The sequence below is a fragment of the Monodelphis domestica genome, chromosome 8, assembly GCF_027887165.1.
Source record: "Monodelphis domestica isolate mMonDom1 chromosome 8, mMonDom1.pri, whole genome shotgun sequence".
Lineage (NCBI taxonomy): Eukaryota > Metazoa > Chordata > Mammalia > Didelphimorphia > Didelphidae > Monodelphis > Monodelphis domestica.
In genome coordinates, this window is record NC_077234.1 from 178,481,933 (window position 1) to 178,502,380 (window position 20,448).

General features: G+C 33.0%; 1 protein-coding gene across 1 annotated transcript in view; it reads left to right on the forward strand.

Moving 5' to 3' along the window:
• The window catches only part of MYO16 (myosin XVI), a 727,392-nt gene that overhangs the window by 338,675 nt on the left and 368,269 nt on the right, over positions 1-20,448 (forward strand). The window contains exons 15-16 of the mRNA XM_001375684.5: positions 8,976-9,093; positions 18,424-18,571. Coding sequence (XP_001375721.4) covers positions 8,976-9,093; positions 18,424-18,571 — 266 coding nt within the window. The remainder of the gene's footprint in view (positions 1-8,975; positions 9,094-18,423; positions 18,572-20,448) is intronic.

Consider the following 20,448-nt stretch of genomic DNA (forward strand, 5'->3'; position numbering starts at 1 on the left):
TTACTGCCATCTAATGGACAAATGGCTAATGCAAAATGTAAACTAAGACTATTTGAATCAGCATTCTTTTTAAACATCATCTTGTAGTCTCTTGATATAAATGCATAGAATGGACAGTTGCTTGTGTGCATATATGTTATATGCATGTGCTTACATATATCAATGAACATTACATATAGATATATCTTTGAACATTCTTTTTCCAAAATATATATCAACTATTATCATTTATGATTGTGCATTCATAGTATAATAAATAAGGATAAATAATGGTACAAACATAATAATATAGCTTACATGTATACATATATTATTATGTCTAATAGTAATAGATCAGATGTTCACATGTTTCTCCAATAGACTATACTTATATACCCAATTGTATCTGCTGTTATAGTTTATATATATGTCAATACAGTAGACCATCACATACACACTATTGTGTGTATAAATATATATACATGTAATGTATATAGAAATGCATGTGAAACATATACAGATTGTGCAGGTGTACATAATCACCAATATATGTTTACTAGTATAAAGTGTGTGTGCATGTACTTGTGATAGAATGCTACTGTAGGTATGTCAAGGAGTTTCATTTCTATCTTTGCCTTGGAAAGAGCCTAGCACATAGTGGTCTTTAATAAATGCTTGCTGACTGACTAATTCAAATTCTGTAGCAGTCCACCCCTAGCTATGGGCAAGGGAAACAGTTAGTATGTACAGAGTGGCTTAGAAGAGAGCATGCTCAGTCTTGCGCATGGCTGGGAAAGCCTGACCCTTGACCCCAGCTTCCCCCAGGTTAGGAGGGAAAACAGGTTTCTTTGTGCTCACCGGGCTAAGAGAAACCACACCTATACCTTGTCATTAACCAATGATAATCATCCCTATGTATTGTGTATATTTGCATATCAAAGAGATTAAATACAGGGCCACAGCAAGCTCCACCTTCTCTTTCTCTTGGATCTCAGCTCTCACTGATGCCTGTCCTTGCTGGAGCTTGGCCTAAATTTGGATCTTTGGATGGGTATAAGCCTTCTGAGTAGTCCACTGATCGGAGTTTTTGCTGTGGCTCCTTGATAATTAATAAGGCCTGGATTTCTGACTCATTCCTGCCACCTCATATCTCTAACTTGGCTCCACCATCCCCCTCCAGGCATCCAGAACTTCTATCCTTCCTCTATCTTCCTACCTTGAGGCTTCTCGCTGGATCGGGAAGCTTCAAATTCCATTAGTATTCCAATGTCTTTACTTGAAAGATAAGTGGCTAAACATGAGTGTATTATGGCATAGAATAATAAAGTGATGAAATTGTAGAAAAATATCTTGGATGTCGTATAGCTCCATACCTTCCTTTGGGAGAAGAACAAACTATGGACCAGAGGCATTTAGATTTACATTCAATAATCAGTGCTTGTTAAACATATGCTATATGCCAAGGATTGGGCTAGATATAAGGAGAGATGAAAATTTAAATAAAATGGGGTCCCTGCTCTCATGGAGCTAAAGTCTAGTAAGTGTAAGGCATAGACATAAAAAACTGCAATGCAGACAACCTATGCAAAAGTCATTTAAAAGTTGCAAATCAAGATACTTAAAAAATAATTGGAGACAGAAGTAATGAAGGAAGTCTTCAAGGAGAATGAGTTCTCTTAAAAAAATAATTGAGTATTGAGCAGCTGAAGAAAAATAATGGAAAGACATTCCAAGGATAGAAAACAGAACTAGCTAAATTCACATTGGATATTTGGAGAAAGAAGGGAGGATTCCTGGATCATCTGTGTATAACTGTAGCATCTAGATATGACTACAGTAACCAGTATGAATGACACAAGGAATATGTGGAGGGGAGGGGAGATATAGATTTAAAGGCAGATTTTCAGGACTTTGAACAATGGGTGTTTCCCAAGGCTTTGAGCCTGATTCCTTACTCCTCTCTCTCTCTCTCTCTCTCTCTCTCTCTCTCTCTCTCTCTCTCTCTCTCTCTCTCTCTCTCTCTCTCTCTCTCTCTCTCTCCATTAGCTTAACAGTGATCTTGAGATATCAACTCTTAAGGTAGTTAATTATCATCCCAATGTGGATAATTCCTAGATCTAAAGATCTATCCCCATTTTCTCCACAAAGCTTCAATTATGAAACATCAATGGCCTATTGATTTCAAATTAAATTTTTGGAGACTTCTCAAACTCAATACGAACAAAGCTGAACTCTTGGTCTTTCTTCCCAACCCCCCCCCTTTCTTCAAAACCACCCTAATACTGTTGAAGGCATTACCTTTCTCCCTTGTCTGCTAGGTTTATTATTTCAGCATCTATCATCCTTCACATCCTTATTTTCTCACATCACAGATCCAAAAATCTTGCCATTTTTACTGTTTAACATCTCTCCTCTTATTTTTTTTCTTTCTAATCCCATAGCTAGCATTTTAATTCAAGCCCTTTTCACCCTTTAGCTGGATTATTTTAATGGTTTCCTAATTGGTCTCATTGGGTAATCTATTCCAACTCTAGTCCACTCTACCAAAGTGATTTTATTAATCACAGATCTGATAGTGCCATTCCCCTACTCAAACTTCCTTGACTCACTCTTGCCTCTAGAATCAAATAAAACTTTCCCATTTAGCTTTTAAAGCACTTTTTAATCTTGTACTAACCCATGTTTTCAACCTCCTCATACATTACTCACGCCCACATTTTATAATAGTCTGACCTTCTTTCTTCTTCTGTGCATTTCTAAGAGCCAGTCCCCTGCCTGGAATATGCTTTCTTCTCAATCTCCACCTCTTAAAATCATTGTTTATTTTTTTCAGGATGAAGCTAAAAGCAACATCTTCTACAGGGAAAATTTCCTAATTCTCTCAATTGTTAATGCCTATCTCTTAAATTATCTTATAGTTACCTACTTTGTCTTTAATCTCCTTAAAAATATACTGAATATATTTCTACATGCCTTAGCTCTTTGCAAATAGAAATTATTTCATTTTTGTCTTTGTATCTAAAGTATCAAGCACATAATTAGTGCTTCATAAATTCTTGGTTTTTGATTAGTTGGTTGGAAAATTAAATAGAAAATTAATGAGAATAGCACTTCATAGTGTTAGAGGATTGAATTTAAATACAAATGAATGAATGAATGAATGAATAAATAGCATTATTTATTTAGCCCTTACTATATGTCAAAAACTAGGACAAATTCAAAAATATAACATTTTCTACCTCAAGGAACATACTTTCAAATGAGGGAGGTAATATTAGAGAATGGTGTTCAAGGAAGGAACTATGGTCTTAAAAGTGACAAAGTTCATAAGTGAGTAAATAATACAGTTCATGAACACACCCTTTCCAGTAGCTGTGGTAGTGGTAATTTGATTGTAATTTTCAGGAAACAGGGTGTGCTTTGTGTTTGTGTGTGGGGTGCGGGAAAGATAATCCCAGCACCAGAGTAGAAAATGACTAGAGTGAAATTGAGGACCGTAGTCCCAGGGAGAGCACAAATGAGTGGTTTATTTCCCCCCAAATATAGCCTCTGATGGTCAGTTTGCAGGATGAAGATGTGACAGTAGACATAGCTGGGAAGAACGAGCTCTGCTTAGTAGTCCTCATGGACTTTGGTCATTTCAATTCTTGGTGCCTCATTCCTTATCTGAAAAGGAAGAAGTTGGATTAGGTGCTTAATTAATTGATCAATGGTCCAGTCCAGCTCTAAATCCAATGAACCTAAAGTTTATGCACAGGAGATTGACCTGATGATTTAAGCCTAAGAAGAATTAGACTAACAAAAGGTGAAAGACTGTTTGAAAAGGAGGTAGAAATAATAGTAAGACATTACTTCTGGGGCAGCGAGGTGGCTTGGTGGATAGAGTACCAGGTCTGGAGATGGAAATTCTTGAATTCAAATCTAGCCTCAGACTTTTACTTCACTTAAACACATTTGCCTTGCCCTTATGGCTCCTCTGCCTTACAATCCGTACTTAGTATCAATTCTGAGACAGAAGGAAAGGTGTTTTGTTGTTGTTGTTGTTGTTGTTGTTGTTGTTTAAGGCTCTTTCTGTTTACTCTTCTTAATGTCTTTGATTACATATTCCCCCATAGAGTACTAAATGTTTCATCCAATCTGGTCTAATTGGCATTCCTTCTCCTGCCCCATGCCTTGTGCAGGCTGTCCTTCATGTTTGGGATGATCTCCTTTCTCACTTCTACTTTTTGATCCATTCCCAGACTTCAAGATTCTGCTTAAGTACAACTTCCTTCAAAAAACATTTTTTGATACTCATAGTTAGCCTAACATTCCCTTTGAATAAGCTATGTTTTATTTTGTATTTATGTATTTATGTTGCATTGACTTTTCTGTGTTTGTATTTATTTTTTTGTATTTATGTTGCATTTTGTATTTTTGTTGTATTCATGTTACATTGACTTTTCTGTGTTTGTGTCTTTTGGCCCAGTAAGGCTCTCCATGGTCAGGTTCCTTTTTGACTTTTTCATCCTCAGCACACAGCATAAAATAGGCTTAATAAATCATAGTTTGATTAGATAGATAAGTCTAGAGAGGTGTCAGTGAGAGATTGTAGATGAATCTATTAGAGTGTGGATAGAAAGAAAAGAGAACAGTCGAAGACAACAAATGAATTTTGTTTACTCAGAAAGAGGAAGAAAAAGCTAAAAAGAGAGAAATCCAAAAATATAAAACTTTGAAGAAAGACTATTTAAATATGAAGACAGATCAAGGACAATGAATATTGAAAAGGTCATTTAATCTTAAAATCAGGAGGACATTATTGATTTTAAAGGGCATTGGCAAAATATTGAGAACAAAATATGTATCTATCTCAGATATATTTTCCCAAGAAACTGGATAAAATAGAAAAGTAAAGGGAAGACTTTTTATTTGGTCCCCTGAGTTCTTTTCTTTTTTGCATCTTTATTTCATTTTTAATGAAAAAAATCTATTTTTCTTCTTCCTTGACTACTAGGGGAAAAAAAGGAAAAACCCAAACCCTTAAAACCAAGCGTAACATACCCAACTATAACAAATTACTACACTGACAATCTCCAACATATGTTATTCTTTATTCCAAGTTCATTGCCTCTCTAGCAGGAAATAGATGGCATGCTTCATTAGTTGTCCTTTGGAATCATGGTTCATCCGTTGTGTTGATAAGAATTTTCATGTTTTTCAAAGTTTTTTGCCTTTATAATGCTATAGGTCAATGTTCTTTGCAATGTTATTGCTCAATTGTTTCTTGTAGTTCTACTCACTTTTCTGCATATATGAACATAAGTCTTTACATTTCTCTAAAATAGTCTCTTCCAACATATTTTACTACACAATAGTATTCTATTACATTCATATATATATATATACATATGTATATGTATATATGTATTATAAATTCATTGTTCCCTTATTGATGGCCATTCCCTTAATATGATTGTTTTTGTAACTAACAAAATTTGCTATGTTTTGTACATATGAGTTCTTTTCTTCTTTGAACTCTTTAGGTTATAGATGTCATAGTGGTATTGGTGGATCTAAGACTATTCACAGATGAGGAATTTCACAGGCATTGTACTAAATTACTTTCTAGAATAGCTAGACCAACTCACCCTAAAAACTAAAGTGCATTAATTTGCTTTTCTCACCACAGCCTTCAAAACCTTTGTCATTTTCCTTTTGCATTGACTTTGCCAAATATTTTTGTGAAATAGAACCTCAATATTGTTTTGATTTTTAACTTAAATTTATTGATGTTAATATTCACATTTTGACCATTTATAGATAACTCCCACATCATGAGATGTTTCTTATGACAAACTAAAACAGTTAATAAAACTCATATTAAAGACCTCATTGAAAGTAATGTGATATTTCACATCGGTAATGTACTATTCCACATATGTAGCATCCTTTCTTCTCTCTATTTTTCAATTAACAAATCTATTTCAGACAATGCAAGAGCAAAAACTATTAGTTTAAAGAGATAAAAAGAAAAGCTATTTTTGCTAAAAGGCAATATAACAATGAATTGTCTTCAGTGTTCCACATATTTCAACCTTTTTCATTGCATAAAAGTTTCTCAATACTTTAAGGACAAATTAAATGAAAATACAAAGAGAAATAGATAATATAGTGGTAAACATCAATTTATATATCAGCCCTAGATGAATGTTAAAAATAATCAGACGTTCAGGACCCTGAATAGACTTTTAGAAAAAAAAAAAGGATGTAATGGACCTCTGGAAATTATTGAATCAAAATTTAAAAAGGAATATACAATTTACTTGTATATGTCACCTTTACAAAAACTGAACATTTCTTATGACAAAAATCTCACAAAAATAAGGAAAACTAGACATATTATACCCATCTATTACTGATCACAATGCAATAAGTACAATATGAAATAAATAACATATTTAGTAAATTGAAAGAAATACTAAAAATCAACTGGAAACTAAATAACTTAATCTTAAAGAATTGTTCACAAAAAAAATCATAGCATAGAAATAATAGATTATTCCATTAAAGATAATAAAAAATCAATGAGAAGACATTTCAAAAATAACTTAATGTGGACAAAGCAGTATTTAGAGGCAATTTTATGTTTTTAATTTTTTAATTAATTATAAAGGAAAAGAACAGATCAATGAATTGAGATTGCAACTAAAAATCATAGAAAAAACATCAATTTTTAAAAAAATGAAAATGGAAATCATAAAAATCAGAAATTAGCAAAATTAAAAACTAAACAAAAATTGAATTAATAAAACTGTTTCCCTAATTATTCATAATTTTGGAGCATTCAAAAATCAAGTTATTTATTATTTGAATTTCTTCCTAAGAAAATTGCCTATTTATATTGTTTGGTAATATATCATTGGAGAATTGGTTTTTAATTCTTATGCATTTTAATATATGCATTATACTTCATGGAATTGGTTTATTTAATTGAGAACCGTGCTACAAAGATTCTGCCCACTCCCCCCCATTATCTTTAGTAAAACTTTTCATTTTAAATTAAGGATTTTAAAACTTTTGTTGACACATGGGAAGGAACCAGTACAGAAAGAGCAATTAAAGATGGCAGAGGAAATTATTGCTAGATCCTAATTTTGTAGAATGAGGGAGGAAATTGTAGGGTCTAGGGGAAGTGATTAGTCTGAGCGAGAAGCTAGTTCTTTCTGGTGACTAGAAGAAAGGAGGAAATGAGCTTTGATACTGAGAGCTTTTGAGAAATGTAGGAGAGAAGTTGAGAGAGGTAATGTTAAAAAAATCAAAATGTATTATTAAACAAACTATATTTTCTATAATCCTGAAATTAGTGAAATCAGCTAAATTCCCCAGTGGCAAAAGAATAGGAAAGAACAAAGTGTTTGAGGGCGATTAGCCAAGGATAAGGAATGTAATATATCAGAATGAAATAGAGGAAAAAATATATACATATATATTACATATATATACATCTATGAAAAGAACATGTTTAAAAATGCAATGTTCTTTTACACTTCCTAATATTTTATAGTTCAAAGTAACCCTATTACCTCATATATTTATTTAGCTGGCAATACTTTTATATATTTTCATTATGCAATCATTAGCATAATCTGATCAGTCATAAGAAGTAAAATATGAATAAGTCAAAAGAATATAGACATGATTTCTTAGGTATGCAACTTTTATTTTTAGTAAATAACTCCTATGAAACAATTTCACATGTGGTCAAGGTATTATCTTCTGTTTTCTTTATTAAAATATCATTTTAAAATATTAAGAACAGGATTGGAGAAGAAGGTAAAAATAGGATATTACTTGTGAACAGTGATGTAATTAAATGTCTTCCAAATTACTTTTAGTTATATTTCTGCCAATAAAACTTGAACATTTGCCTCTTAGTACTGCTTTCTTTAAAAATAAAAATGGTTACGTTAAGTTTCTATTATAGTCCACTTTTTTTACTAGGAAGAAAATGATTTAATTTTAATGGTTTAAAAATTAGCCATATTTTAATGTCTTTGAAATGACTCCAACTCAGAGTCATTTTTAGTGAACTTACTAGGTGCCAGGCACTGTGCCAAGTGCTAGAGATAAAAAGAATCAAACATTTCCTGATTTCAAGGAGCTCACATTATAAAAACAGCCAATGAAAGGATTTTAATACATTCTATTTACAACCCTAAACAATAACTCATATCACTTTCTGTTTGTTAGGTAACAAAGAAAATAACTAAAACTCCTTTGGGTGAATGAGGTGTTTTTATGCAGTAGCCACAGGAAGATTTGTTTTTTAAACCCAGAAAATATAAACTAAAATGTCATTCTTAAAGAAGAATCATTCTTTCTTTGGGGAGATAAATAGCGTAAAGATTTATTCATACAAGAAAAACTCAGTTCCTTTCTGTGAAAGTCATCTTTGACTGTGTTTCTTTCCGGGAGTGAGAAAATCCTTTCTGAAATATGGGGGATAGAAAATACTCCGAGCCATTCCCTGGTTCTGTCATTCTTTGGAGAACTACTTAATCACCCTCACTGCTACACCCTTGGGTGCAAGACTCAGAAGAGGCTTTTCTAAGAGTGTTAGACACATCCTCTTAAGGACTGTCCATACATTTATCAATTGAATTCCAGTAGAGAGAAACAGCCTCAATTAATGGAATTTCCCCAGGCAGTATGCCTGGAGTAATATAAGGAAAAAACTTTTTTTTTCCTATTATAAAATGATGGGAGGAGCAATGAGTTGCTTTGCAGTGACTTAGTATTTAACATGCTTCAGGGTTAAATGCCTGTTTTAAGCTAGGTCACCTCTAGAGAAAAGAATCTGCAAAGCTCCAAAGAGCACCTTATTATTCAGATGACTCATTCGATCTAAATCCTTGTATTGCAAACAGCAAGAGAACAAACATTAAGAACTCGAAAATGCCTTGTTTTCATTTTAAAAATCAAATTCCCTAACAAACTGCTTTATTTTCGTGCAGGTCAACTGTATTTTAGAAGCCTTTGGACATGCTAAGACAACACTGAATGACTTGTCCAGTTGTTTTATAAAATATTTTGAACTACAGTTCTGTGAGCAGCAAAAATGTTTAACGGGAGGTAAGTACACATTTTGTGGGAAATCCCGATAGATCCCGTTTTGAGCCACAAGATGGCAGAGACACCCAAAGAAAAGGTCTAGGAGTTACAGGAAAAGCAGGTCCTCAGCATTTCAGTTCTATTTTACTAGATTTATCATGGCTAAAGACCAAATTTGACAGCTACAGGGAAAACAGATTAGCAAATGGCTTAATTAGGGTCCTGTTTATGCTTTTTGCTGTCAATTCAAATATTGGCTTGTTTGAAATAAGCCTTTTTACTTTCCTTTCACATCTTGCCTTTTGTAACAGGGACCAAGACTCAGAAAATATTTTTGCTTACAGATACTAATAACTGAGACGTGGGATTTTAAACACAGCTACAACCTTGGGTTGTAATAACTGAAACCTTGAGGGGAGCTTTTTCAAAATGCCTTATAAGATCATTAAGTTTTATGATGATATGTAGTCAACCATACTGGCAATCCCAAATTGAAAGAAACCACATTAATTTTCTAAAACTTGAGCTCAAGTGAAGCCTTTTTCAAAAACAATTTGAATAAAATCAGCATATTAAGGTATTCACCAAAATAAAATTGAGTCAATCAATTTAGTCCTATTCTTTAATGAGAATATTGTAAAGTTCATTATTTTGACTATTATTATTTCACATTTATATAATAAGCTGATTTATAAAATGCTATCTTACTACTGACCTTGTGAAGAGGCGTTGCAATCATTCTTTTCTGAGAAACTGAGGTTGGGAGATGTCAATAATTCATAATGCCACACTTCTGGTTCCTGTTTTGTTCTCCCACTCTAACAGTATTGCCTCTATGTAATACTAAAGACAATTCAGCTTTGTGATTATTTTTGAATTTCTTTATTAAAAGGTTTTTTTCTAAACCTATATATGATAGGAAAATGACAATATAAGGAAGAAATATACAATGTACTCTACTAAGTAAGCCTATTTAGAGTAACTTGGGCTGCTTATTTGCATATAAACCATGTCCTAATTACAAATGCTTATTACTGCCATAAAATGTAATTTGTGAAGAATGACTACTAAAATAAAGTCCAATTACTGAGTCTCTTTCTTTCAGTATGAAGGGGACTTTACACTCAAATTCTAGTGCTTTTCACAATATGCCACTTGTTACAGGAAAGAACATTGAGAAATCACTAGATTCATGCTCTGAATGTTATCGTTATAAAAAAAAAAACATTTGAAAAACTGGATGGGAAAAAACCATGAAAATGAACAATCTCTTCTAATGAGTTCCAAAGGAAAATTCTATAATCTTTATTCCTAAATGATTCATGGTAGGGATAAGTCATGAGACCCTGACATTAAGAATGATTCTACTTCAAGTAAAGGAGGCATATAGGCTGAGCTTCTTTCTGGCTTTCAATTCTTATTCACCACCTCTCTGATTTTTTAATGACTCTTTGGCTTTTGTTAGACTAACAATGTGCTGTAGGATGCCCTGTGGCTTCCGAGAGAATCCCTTCCATCCTCCAGCAAGGCATATCATTCCAAATTGAGAACATCTGGTCCTCATCAGGGCCATTTTGTACTGGCCATTACCACCTCTGACGGCTTCTAGGCGAAGGCATTAGGCAGTGGAAGTCTTCTCTAGTCTCATGCTGTTTTAATTTTCCTGAATGAAATGATTCCTTTCCCCCCAAGAAGAGCATTCATAATTTGTTTTTCTTTCCAAAATCAAATTTATCAAGAAAAGAAACATATGTCTATAAAAATGAATATTGGGAGCATAATGCAGGGAGTGTTGGTATCTTCTTTGCAATGTATAATGCCTGGGCTACGGAGAAATCCAGTGACTAAACGTGATCCAGTCAGTATGGAGCAAACAAGACTGGAAACCAAGTGTTCCTACTCCACACAACCGCTCATAGACATAAAGTATCAATATATTTGTATATTTAGAAATTAAACATATATCAATCTATAGACAGACAAGCAGATAGACACATAGATAGATAGATAGATAGATAGATAGATAGATAGATAGATAGATAGACAGACAGACACACAGACAGATAGATAGAGATAGATAGACAGACAGATAGATAGATAGATAGATAGATAGATAGACAGACAGATAGATAGAGAGATAGACAGATAGAGAGATAGAGAGATAGAGAGATAGATAGAGAGAGAGAGAGAGATAGATAGATAGATAGATAGATAGATAGATAGATAGATAGATAGATAGATAGATAGATAGATAGGACAGACAGATAGAGAGATAGACAGACAGACAGACAGATAGATAGATAGATAGATAGATAGATAGATAGATAGATAGATAGATAGATAGACAGAGAGATAGACAGAGAGATAGACAGACAGACAGATAGAGAGATAGAGATAGACATAGATAGAGAGATAGATAGATAGATAGATAGATAGATAGATAGATAGATAGATAGATAGATAGATAGATAGGACAGACAGATAGAGAGATAGACAGACAGACAGACAGATAGAGAGATAGACAGACAGATAGATAGATAGATAGATAGATAGATAGATAGATAGATAGATAGATAGATAGATAGATAGATAGAGACAATTTATTTCCCCATCTCTAAAACTATTCAAGCAGATACTTGGTGACCCCCTTCCAGGGTTGATGTAAAAAAGATTAATAGGGATTTGGGGGAGAAAGGATGGATTAGATATTAAAAAAAAATAAAAACCCTTACCTTCCATCTTAGAATCAATACTGGGTATTGGTTCTAAGGTAGAAGAGTGGTAAGGGCTAGGCAATGGGGGTTAAGTGACTTGCCCAGGGTCACACAGCTAGGAAGTGTCTAAGGCAAGATTTGAACTTAAAACCTCTCATCTCTAGGCCTGACTCTCAATCCACTGAGCCACCCAGCACTAGATAATTTCAAAAGTCCTTTAAATTTTTAATATTTTATGAATTCTATACTGATGTGCTCTAATAGCCAGCAAAATATTGCCATATAGTATTCAATAATACTTTTTTATCCCTGATAGCCTTTATTTGCTATGACAATGGATAGATACAATTACAGTACTGACCTAAACTGTTATAATCGAAGATATAATGGGAGGAAATGAGCTGATTCTTTATACAAAAAAAGAGACATAATAATTATCTTATCAAGTTGTCTAAATAAATATATCTGCCATCTCCCAGTCTACCTACAAAAGAATGCATAAGAATGCAAATTCCATCACTGCAAAGACTCAGTGATTTTAAAAATTTTAGTACCCCCCTAGCAAAATGTCTTTTGCCTGTAGTAGGCACTTAATGAATCATTGTGGAATTTTTGAACTATCACCAACAATAAACACATTTAGCAGCTATCATACTTCTTGTCAGCTCCAAGATAAACGGAGTGATTTTAGAATTCTCTTCCTTGATGTAAAGAGAAAAATTCTGTTGAATAGATAATAAATGGTATCATTTCAAACTATGCCTCTAAAATCAGCTTTTTATTTTGCATTTTTTCATTCAATGTAACTATTATATAATTTTTGGAGGTCATATTATAAATATATGAATAAAACTAATCTCTAAAACTTCATTTAAGAAAGACAGTTATTCAAAACATGTTTCACAGGTTAAGTAAAATTATTTAAATATATCTATAGATAGATAGATAGATAGATAGATAGATAGATAGATAGATAGATAGATAGATAGATAGATAGATAGATGGATGGATGGATGGATGGATGGATGGATAGATGGATAGATAGATGGATAGATAGATAGATAGATAGATACATAGATACATAGATACATAGATACATAGATAGATACATAGATAGATAGATAGATAGATAGATAGATAGATAGATAGATAGATAGATAGATAGATAGATAGATAGATAGATAGATGAAGTTATAGACCTGACAAATCTCTGGGGGTGGGCAATGATTTCTCCTATCTATAATTTTGTTCTTTCTTATTCACAAGTACTTTGTCACATCTTTTCTTTTTTTTCCTAATTGCCATAGTAGATGGGCTTGATCTTTGAGCCAGTAAAACATGGGTTCAAGTTCCAATTCCAACATATACTGGCTGTGTGGGTATAGGCCAAGCACTTGACCTCTCAGTGACAATAGCAAAGGTAAAGAGTTTCTTTATCTGAAAGTCCTCAACATCAATGAAAGCACAGGTTCAATTTTTGTCCCATTCTTTCCCTATATTCAGCAAACTCCTCACTTTTCACCTTTTCCTTTTCTCAAAATCAAAATATATTGGTTTTTGTTAAATTTATTTAACTATATATACATATACACACACATATATGCTTTGTGTCTTAGTTATTTCTAAGATAGAAATTAAGGAATTTTATGAGAATTAAGTAAAATACATTAATTAGAAGCAACTTCTCCACATGTATATCACCATATTCTCTGTATAACAACAATGCACATTCTATATATCAGCAAGAATGGTAATATTATCAGCCCTCTGTGAGGTCAAGATTCAAATTCAGAAGCTTTGGGTGCTTTCTGTCTGAATGATTTAAAGAAAAATAAAGTTACCCTAAATCTTTGTTTTAATTCATTACCATCAGATTATACAGACAGGGTATTAATAGCCAACCCAGTGTTTATGTCAATTTACAAATATGGTGGCATACAACTCATTTTAATTTGGGAGAAAGCTGTAATCAGCCATTTTGGTGTCTGGGACAAGAATCATAAAACCTGTGTAATTGCCATAATATCATGGATTTAGAGATTATAGACTCTGAGGGCTTATGAAGGGAACCCCCCTCATTTTACTGATGAGGAGCAACGGTCCAAAGATTTTCAATGACTTGATGAGAGTCACACAAGTTGATAGTGTTAGAAGCAAGATTTGAACCAAAGCCACTTGCTTGGGTATCTAAGATTCTTTCCATTATACAGGCATGAAAATAATACAAAAGGGGAATTAGAGGCTGAGTATTGGTGTTTTGTCCCAAAAATTCTGGCTACCAAGGAGACTGAGGTTGGCATATTTCTGAAGTGAAGTTTTGGAGTTCAGAGTTTCAGTGAGATAAGTCAATCCTGTTTCTCTTCTAGCAATGGGAGGAAGAGACTAACTAGTTGTTAGAGAAGGAGCAGTTCAGCTCAGGTTGGAAATGGAACAGATCATAATTACTCTGCCAGTCTGTAGTGGAACTAGGTCTATGAGTAGACCCTGTACTTCCAGCCTCAGTGAAATAGGAAGACCAAGTCATTAAAAAATGCATTTGAAAAAGTAATTAAAGCAAATTAGATTGGGCAAGAGGGAGAATTAGTTACTATAATGTCTCACAGGTGGGTGTTATTAAAATATTAAAATAGCTTTCTAGTTTAATTAAATCTTCTTGCTAATCAGATACTAAGCTAGCTTGTTTCTAACTGACTGAAGGAAGATACGTGCTGTCAACAGGCACAAAAAAATTAAACATTGCATTTTTTAAAAAAACTACATAATTTTACTTTTTGAACCCTTTAAATTTCTCACCACTCACTTGGTCCTTCTTCTAGTAGGACAGCTTCTCTATGGACCCACCATTGGGGACATTTAGCCACAAAAAAGCTTTTTTGAGTAGTTAAGTAGATTATTACATAGATTTATTTAAGGTTATATTTTTAAATATTGGAGAATGCCAAGCAAGTATAGTGATTTTAGATATATAATTGATGTATTTATATGTGTATTAAATATTTTATTTGTAAAATATATACATTATATTTTTATTATTTATTTTATAATTTATTATCTTATAATGTAATTTATGTATTTATGATGTAATTGTTGCTTGGCTATTTTTATTGAAAATAATTAAAAATAATAATAAAATAACTGTTATTGCTAAGGCTGTGTTTAGATCTGTGTAGCAAGATTATGTCATTATCACAAAAAGCATTTTTTGCCATGGTAAGAGAGTTTTCATACTGCTCTCCCAAATCTTACTGTTATAGTAGTACCTTTGCCCACACTGCCATAGGGTATCCTTAGCAAGCATCACAAGACCACAAGGAAGAGGTGAGGCAGTGAGAGTGGTGCTGCACTTCTCATTATCAGTCCTGAGATGAGGAACCACAAGAATGTTCTCATCCTACACATTTTAAGGAGAAGAAATTGAGTTTTAGGTAAGGTAAATAACTTACAGAAGGTATTTAGAGTAAGTAGGTAGGAGAAGTAAGACCAGAATCAAAGGGTCATAGAAAGTTAGGGTTGGAAGGGACCATTTTCATTGGAAAACTGATTCCAAAGCCAATGCAGTTTCAACTATACCCAACTACCTCACTCATGAATGAGGCAGGGGAATTAGAGGAGAGATTATAGAAATAAGAAACTGAGTCACTATTAATCAATTAACACAATTTTATTGAATTTCTATTATGAGGAGAGATAAAATGTCCAAGTTATGCTTTCATGAGGGGTCTGAAGTCATGGTAGCTCATGGCAGCACAGTGGATGTTGGGAGAGGGCTACAGCTAATTCTGGAGGTATTAGGATAAAGTTGTAAACACTTTTAAAGTTATTTATATATATACATATATATATACATATATATATTTGTGTGTTTGTGTGTATGTGCATATAATTCTTTCCTTTCAGTTTAAACTGAAAAATATTGAAATTTAATTTTTTAAAGTTCCATGATATGTATATATATATACACATACATATATATGTGTCTTTCTATGCAATATGCCATTCATAACACATATGTTTGCTCACACCCCAAAAAGTATATTTAGAAGAATTATGTTGAAAGCCTTCTTTTTTTTTTTTAATTCAAAGTCCTCCAGGTCAAGTTATTAGTAAAAAGCAATGTTCATTCTGTCAATGGAAACACTTAGAATTGAAAAATCCCAGGTGCCTATTTGGCTTAGAAACCAATTACCTTCCCTCAATTATTACAGTTTCACTTCAGTCATATAGGGGAAAAAAGAGACATTTCCTTCTGCAAGAGTATTTGGTTCCCCTGGCAGTTTATTTTATTTTACATTTTTAGAAAGTAAAATGTCCATTAAGATAGTTTTTGAAACCCTACTGATCAGAAAGCTGTTAATCCTCAGCAATTTTTCTCCCTGCTGGAGATGAGCTAACAAGGATGATTACTAATTACATTTTTTTTTTCTAATTCAAATGGAAGATTTTGAAGTAGCTCTATGGGGTGGAGTTTGATTAATTTTGAATGCTGCTTTAAATAAAGCTTACACATATTATAGAGTCAGCATGTGGAAGTGTCATTTGTATCCCTGAGTGTAGAAGTGTGATAATCATGAGAGCTACCCCACTAAGCCCTCCACTCTCGCCTCTCTGTTCCTTTCGTTGATGGCAAGAGGGGAAAATGACTCAATTAAGGAACCTCATTGCATATGTGTCTGAGGTTAATAGGAAAAGATTCTTATACTTCTGTATTCTGGTTTATCTAAAGAATTAATATCATTAATATAACAGAAAAAGTATAATGGAAGGGAAATAGATTCAGCAATGGGTTGGTTCAAAAATCAAAAAGAAAATAAAACTTAAGATTTGATATTCTATTTGAAAATCCCCTCAGATAAAAGGCAAATTACAAAATGGAAAAAAGGAATGCTTTTAAAATACATCACTCCCTTATTCTTTGCTTTTCACTCACTTTTTAAAATTTTAATGCAACTATAATATCTTAATAATGGTTATTTTTACTAATAGTGGCATATTTTTAAAAGAAGTAGAGAGAGAAGTCACCTTATTGTGGTGACATCCGGAGTTGTGTTTTCAAGGACCTTTTCTCCTTGCGCATAAAAAAGAAGCTATGGGTACAGGTTCCTCTTATATGGACTTGATTCAACATCCTTAAACTCTGCTTGCCATTTTGCTTGAACTGAGTACTTCCTGACAGCAAATTCATTCTACATGATGGGACCTGTTCTTACCCTGTATTTTATGCCTAAATAACAAATGAGTTAATGGCTCTAAATGTAAGTAACAATTAGTAAATAATTTAAGTAGGGTCCTGTTTATAGTTCAGTTGTGATGGATAATTAAGGCCATCTGCCATTCCTGAAAACTGTCATCTTCTAAAAATATTGACTGTTGGTGGAATCCTGGCTGTGTATCAGAAGACCTCTATTATTTGCATATATGTATTCATTCAAGCATATTAGCTCTTTACTGCTTATCCTTATTAGAAAAAAAAAGATGAAGAGACAGTTATTTGAAGAAATATAATAACAATTGTTGCCAACAGAAGTGCAAACATATAGCCATCTGGTCAGGCACTGAGGTCTAACAAATCTCTGAAGATCAAATAGACTTGTACTCCCATTTTGGAATTTCTTGGACTATAACTTGTTCAATAACTGTATTGTGAAACAGGATCTCTATGTAACCAAATTTTGTTTTGGTTTACCAACCTGCTGAGTTGAAAGTAATTTATATCAGTGTCCCCTCATTTTCACTTTTAGCTCTATTGTGATTAGTGCTGACTACCTTTCTGAATATTTTGAATTAAATATTAGGGGCAGTTAGAACTCAAGAGATGATGTTTTGTAGTTAAAGAACCTGCATTAAAGTCAAGAAGACTTTGGATCAAGTCAAATCTCTTAATACATGTTAACTGTGTGAACTACCCAAATCCCTGGAATTCTTAAGTGCTCCCAGGTAGGTCTCTAAGATTATATCTGTTGATCTGCCTCAATATGGGGAGTTTTCTCCATGGTAATTTTAACTAGGGTGTGGGGGAACAACTTAGAAGAATACTTTCATAGATTCCCTTTCTCAATTTATAGTATTTTATGTCACATTTCTTCTAGTCAAACTCCTTGGTATTTGAGCTCCATACTTCATTATCATCATCAGAATTGATTGATTGTTTAATTAGTTGCCATGATATCAGTATATTTTTTACAAAATTCACTTCTTGGAATGGTTTCAACAGAGATGTTGGAAACCTCCAACTATATATCTTTTTATGTTTAGGATAACTTATGAAATCCAACCTATTTCTGCATTTTCTCTAAGTATCCAGAATAGCAAAGGAACAATAGCTTCCATTTCATTTGTGAGTTTTTACTTTCCAGGGTATTTTCTAGAGAATGTATCCCTCTATAATACAGAGAATACTTCAATACTTTAAAAAATAATATGTGAAATAAGAAAAAATCCTTTTATTTCTGCATATAGTGGTAGTGCTGTAGTGGCAACATCCTCTCAGATTTAAATTTTCTGCTATGTTTTATCTTAATGGACTATATAGTAAAATAAAATGAGCCCATGTTACAAAGCATTACAAGAATAAATAAAATTCATGAAAAATAAGTGAACTGTAAATTATTTAACTGTATCTCTTTTTTTTTCAAACCAGGCAGGATTTATACTTACATGCTAGAGAAGACCCGGCTTGTTTCTCAACCTCTCAGCCAAAGCAATTTTCTTATTTTCTACTTGTTGATGGATGGGCTGACTGCTGAAGAAAAATATGCTCTGCACCTTAATAACTTATCTTCCCACAGGTAAGTGACTAAGCATTTCTAAGGTAATTAATAATGAGATCTTAATTAAAAATTGTATTTTTCTACAAATAGCTTAGATTTCATAAAGAGAGAGATAGAATGGCTCATAAGAACAGAAATAAGTTATTTTTACTATAAATTTAAAATCTGAGCTCCTTCAAACTTCACTCCCTGGTGTATATTCATATTTTTCTAAGTTTCAAGACTGCAGGTAAAATGATAGTGTTTGTGGGTTTTAAGACTCAACAATAGAATTTTATATCTGGCAAGTCAAAAAGTTTATCTCATCATTATACAGATCAGACTAAGAGGAAATTTCCAGGTGTGTTTCCTTTGATTATTGTTATTAACTACTGATGATCAATCTCAAAGTTTTGATAGTTCTTCAATGGGATGGTGTGTCCTTATTGAGGAAGAATTCATCTCAATTCAGCATGTACTTCTCTTTCATATAATATATAGAGGTAGATACCTTACAAGATAGGCACTGGGAATACAATTTTTTTAATGACTCAGAATCTAGCCTCTGAAAACTTCTACTCAATGCTGGGGCAGAAGAGAATGAGTTCTTGACAAAATTACATGTAATCCAAAGTAGAGTAAGATCAGGATGAAGGAACATCATAGACATGAGCCTTACTAATAAGAGTGAATATGAATTTCATAGCTGATTAGAACTTGAATCAACATCAAAGTTAAGAAATTGATTTTCATTGGGAAGGTAAACCACATGTTGCTGTAATTTTGCTGGAATAACTTTCTTCAGGATTTCACGGGGGGGATGGAATATGATAGGAGAGAAGAAAAAGGTTTTTTTGCATTCCTTCCAAACCTTTACACAATGGTACTCCCAGGTTTATACACCTACCCCATTCTAGTACTCTCTCCACTAAGGTTACTTTTCATATATTTTGTATGGATCTTGTAAATTCCTTTTTATATGCTTTGTTCCCTCCCCAGTAGAATATAAGCTCTTTGGAGACATCTTTTTCTTGATATTCTCAGAACTTGAAGGAGTGTCTGTCATATACTATGTCTTGATAAATGTTCATATTTGATTGATGGGTCTAGTCATTTCATTAAACTTGAAGAGACCTTAGCAACTATGTAGCCCAAAATCTTATTTTACAGAATAGAAACACAAGTCCCATAGAAGTAAATTGATTTATCTAAGATCGCTTGATTTAGATATTCCAGAGAAAAGATTGGAACCAAGATCTTCTACCTTCAAGTCTGGTGCTTTTCCCACCATAGAACACAACTTCTCAAGTCTTCCTTCTGGCTATTTCCTTATTCTTCTCTCTTCATCCCTTTTCATCCTTCTAACCCTTCACCCCTACACATACATCTTTGAAAGACTATTTATTGTGACTGCTTAGTATTATTGCCCTATGAAACTGAGCTCCAGAATAGTTAAGATATTTAAATTAAGGTTAAAAATTTATGCATAGTGCTAAATAGACTGAAAGGATCTACTTGCTCAAGAATCATGGCTTTACCTTTCAGTATACAGTTTTATATACAATTGACTCAAATATTTCTTTCCCCAACCCCAACTCCACAGTATTTCCCACCTTAAGAGAGAAAGTATAAATATCAGTTCTTACACAGAGTGTGCATGGGGCAGAGTGGAGCACAGAACTTAAAAGAACTCTACAAAAAACATTTTTTTCATTTATGGCTTCCTAATATTTTACTAGGCAAAACCCAATGATATTAATGTTTTTGTTGTTTATATTTTGTTTTTGTATAACTAATGTCCATATTTCTACATAAATAGATGGATGTACATAACATCTTAAAAATAAAATCTATCCATCTCCAAAAGAATTCCAATCTAGTTTGATACTCAGCTAGATTTCTTTTTCACATTCTCT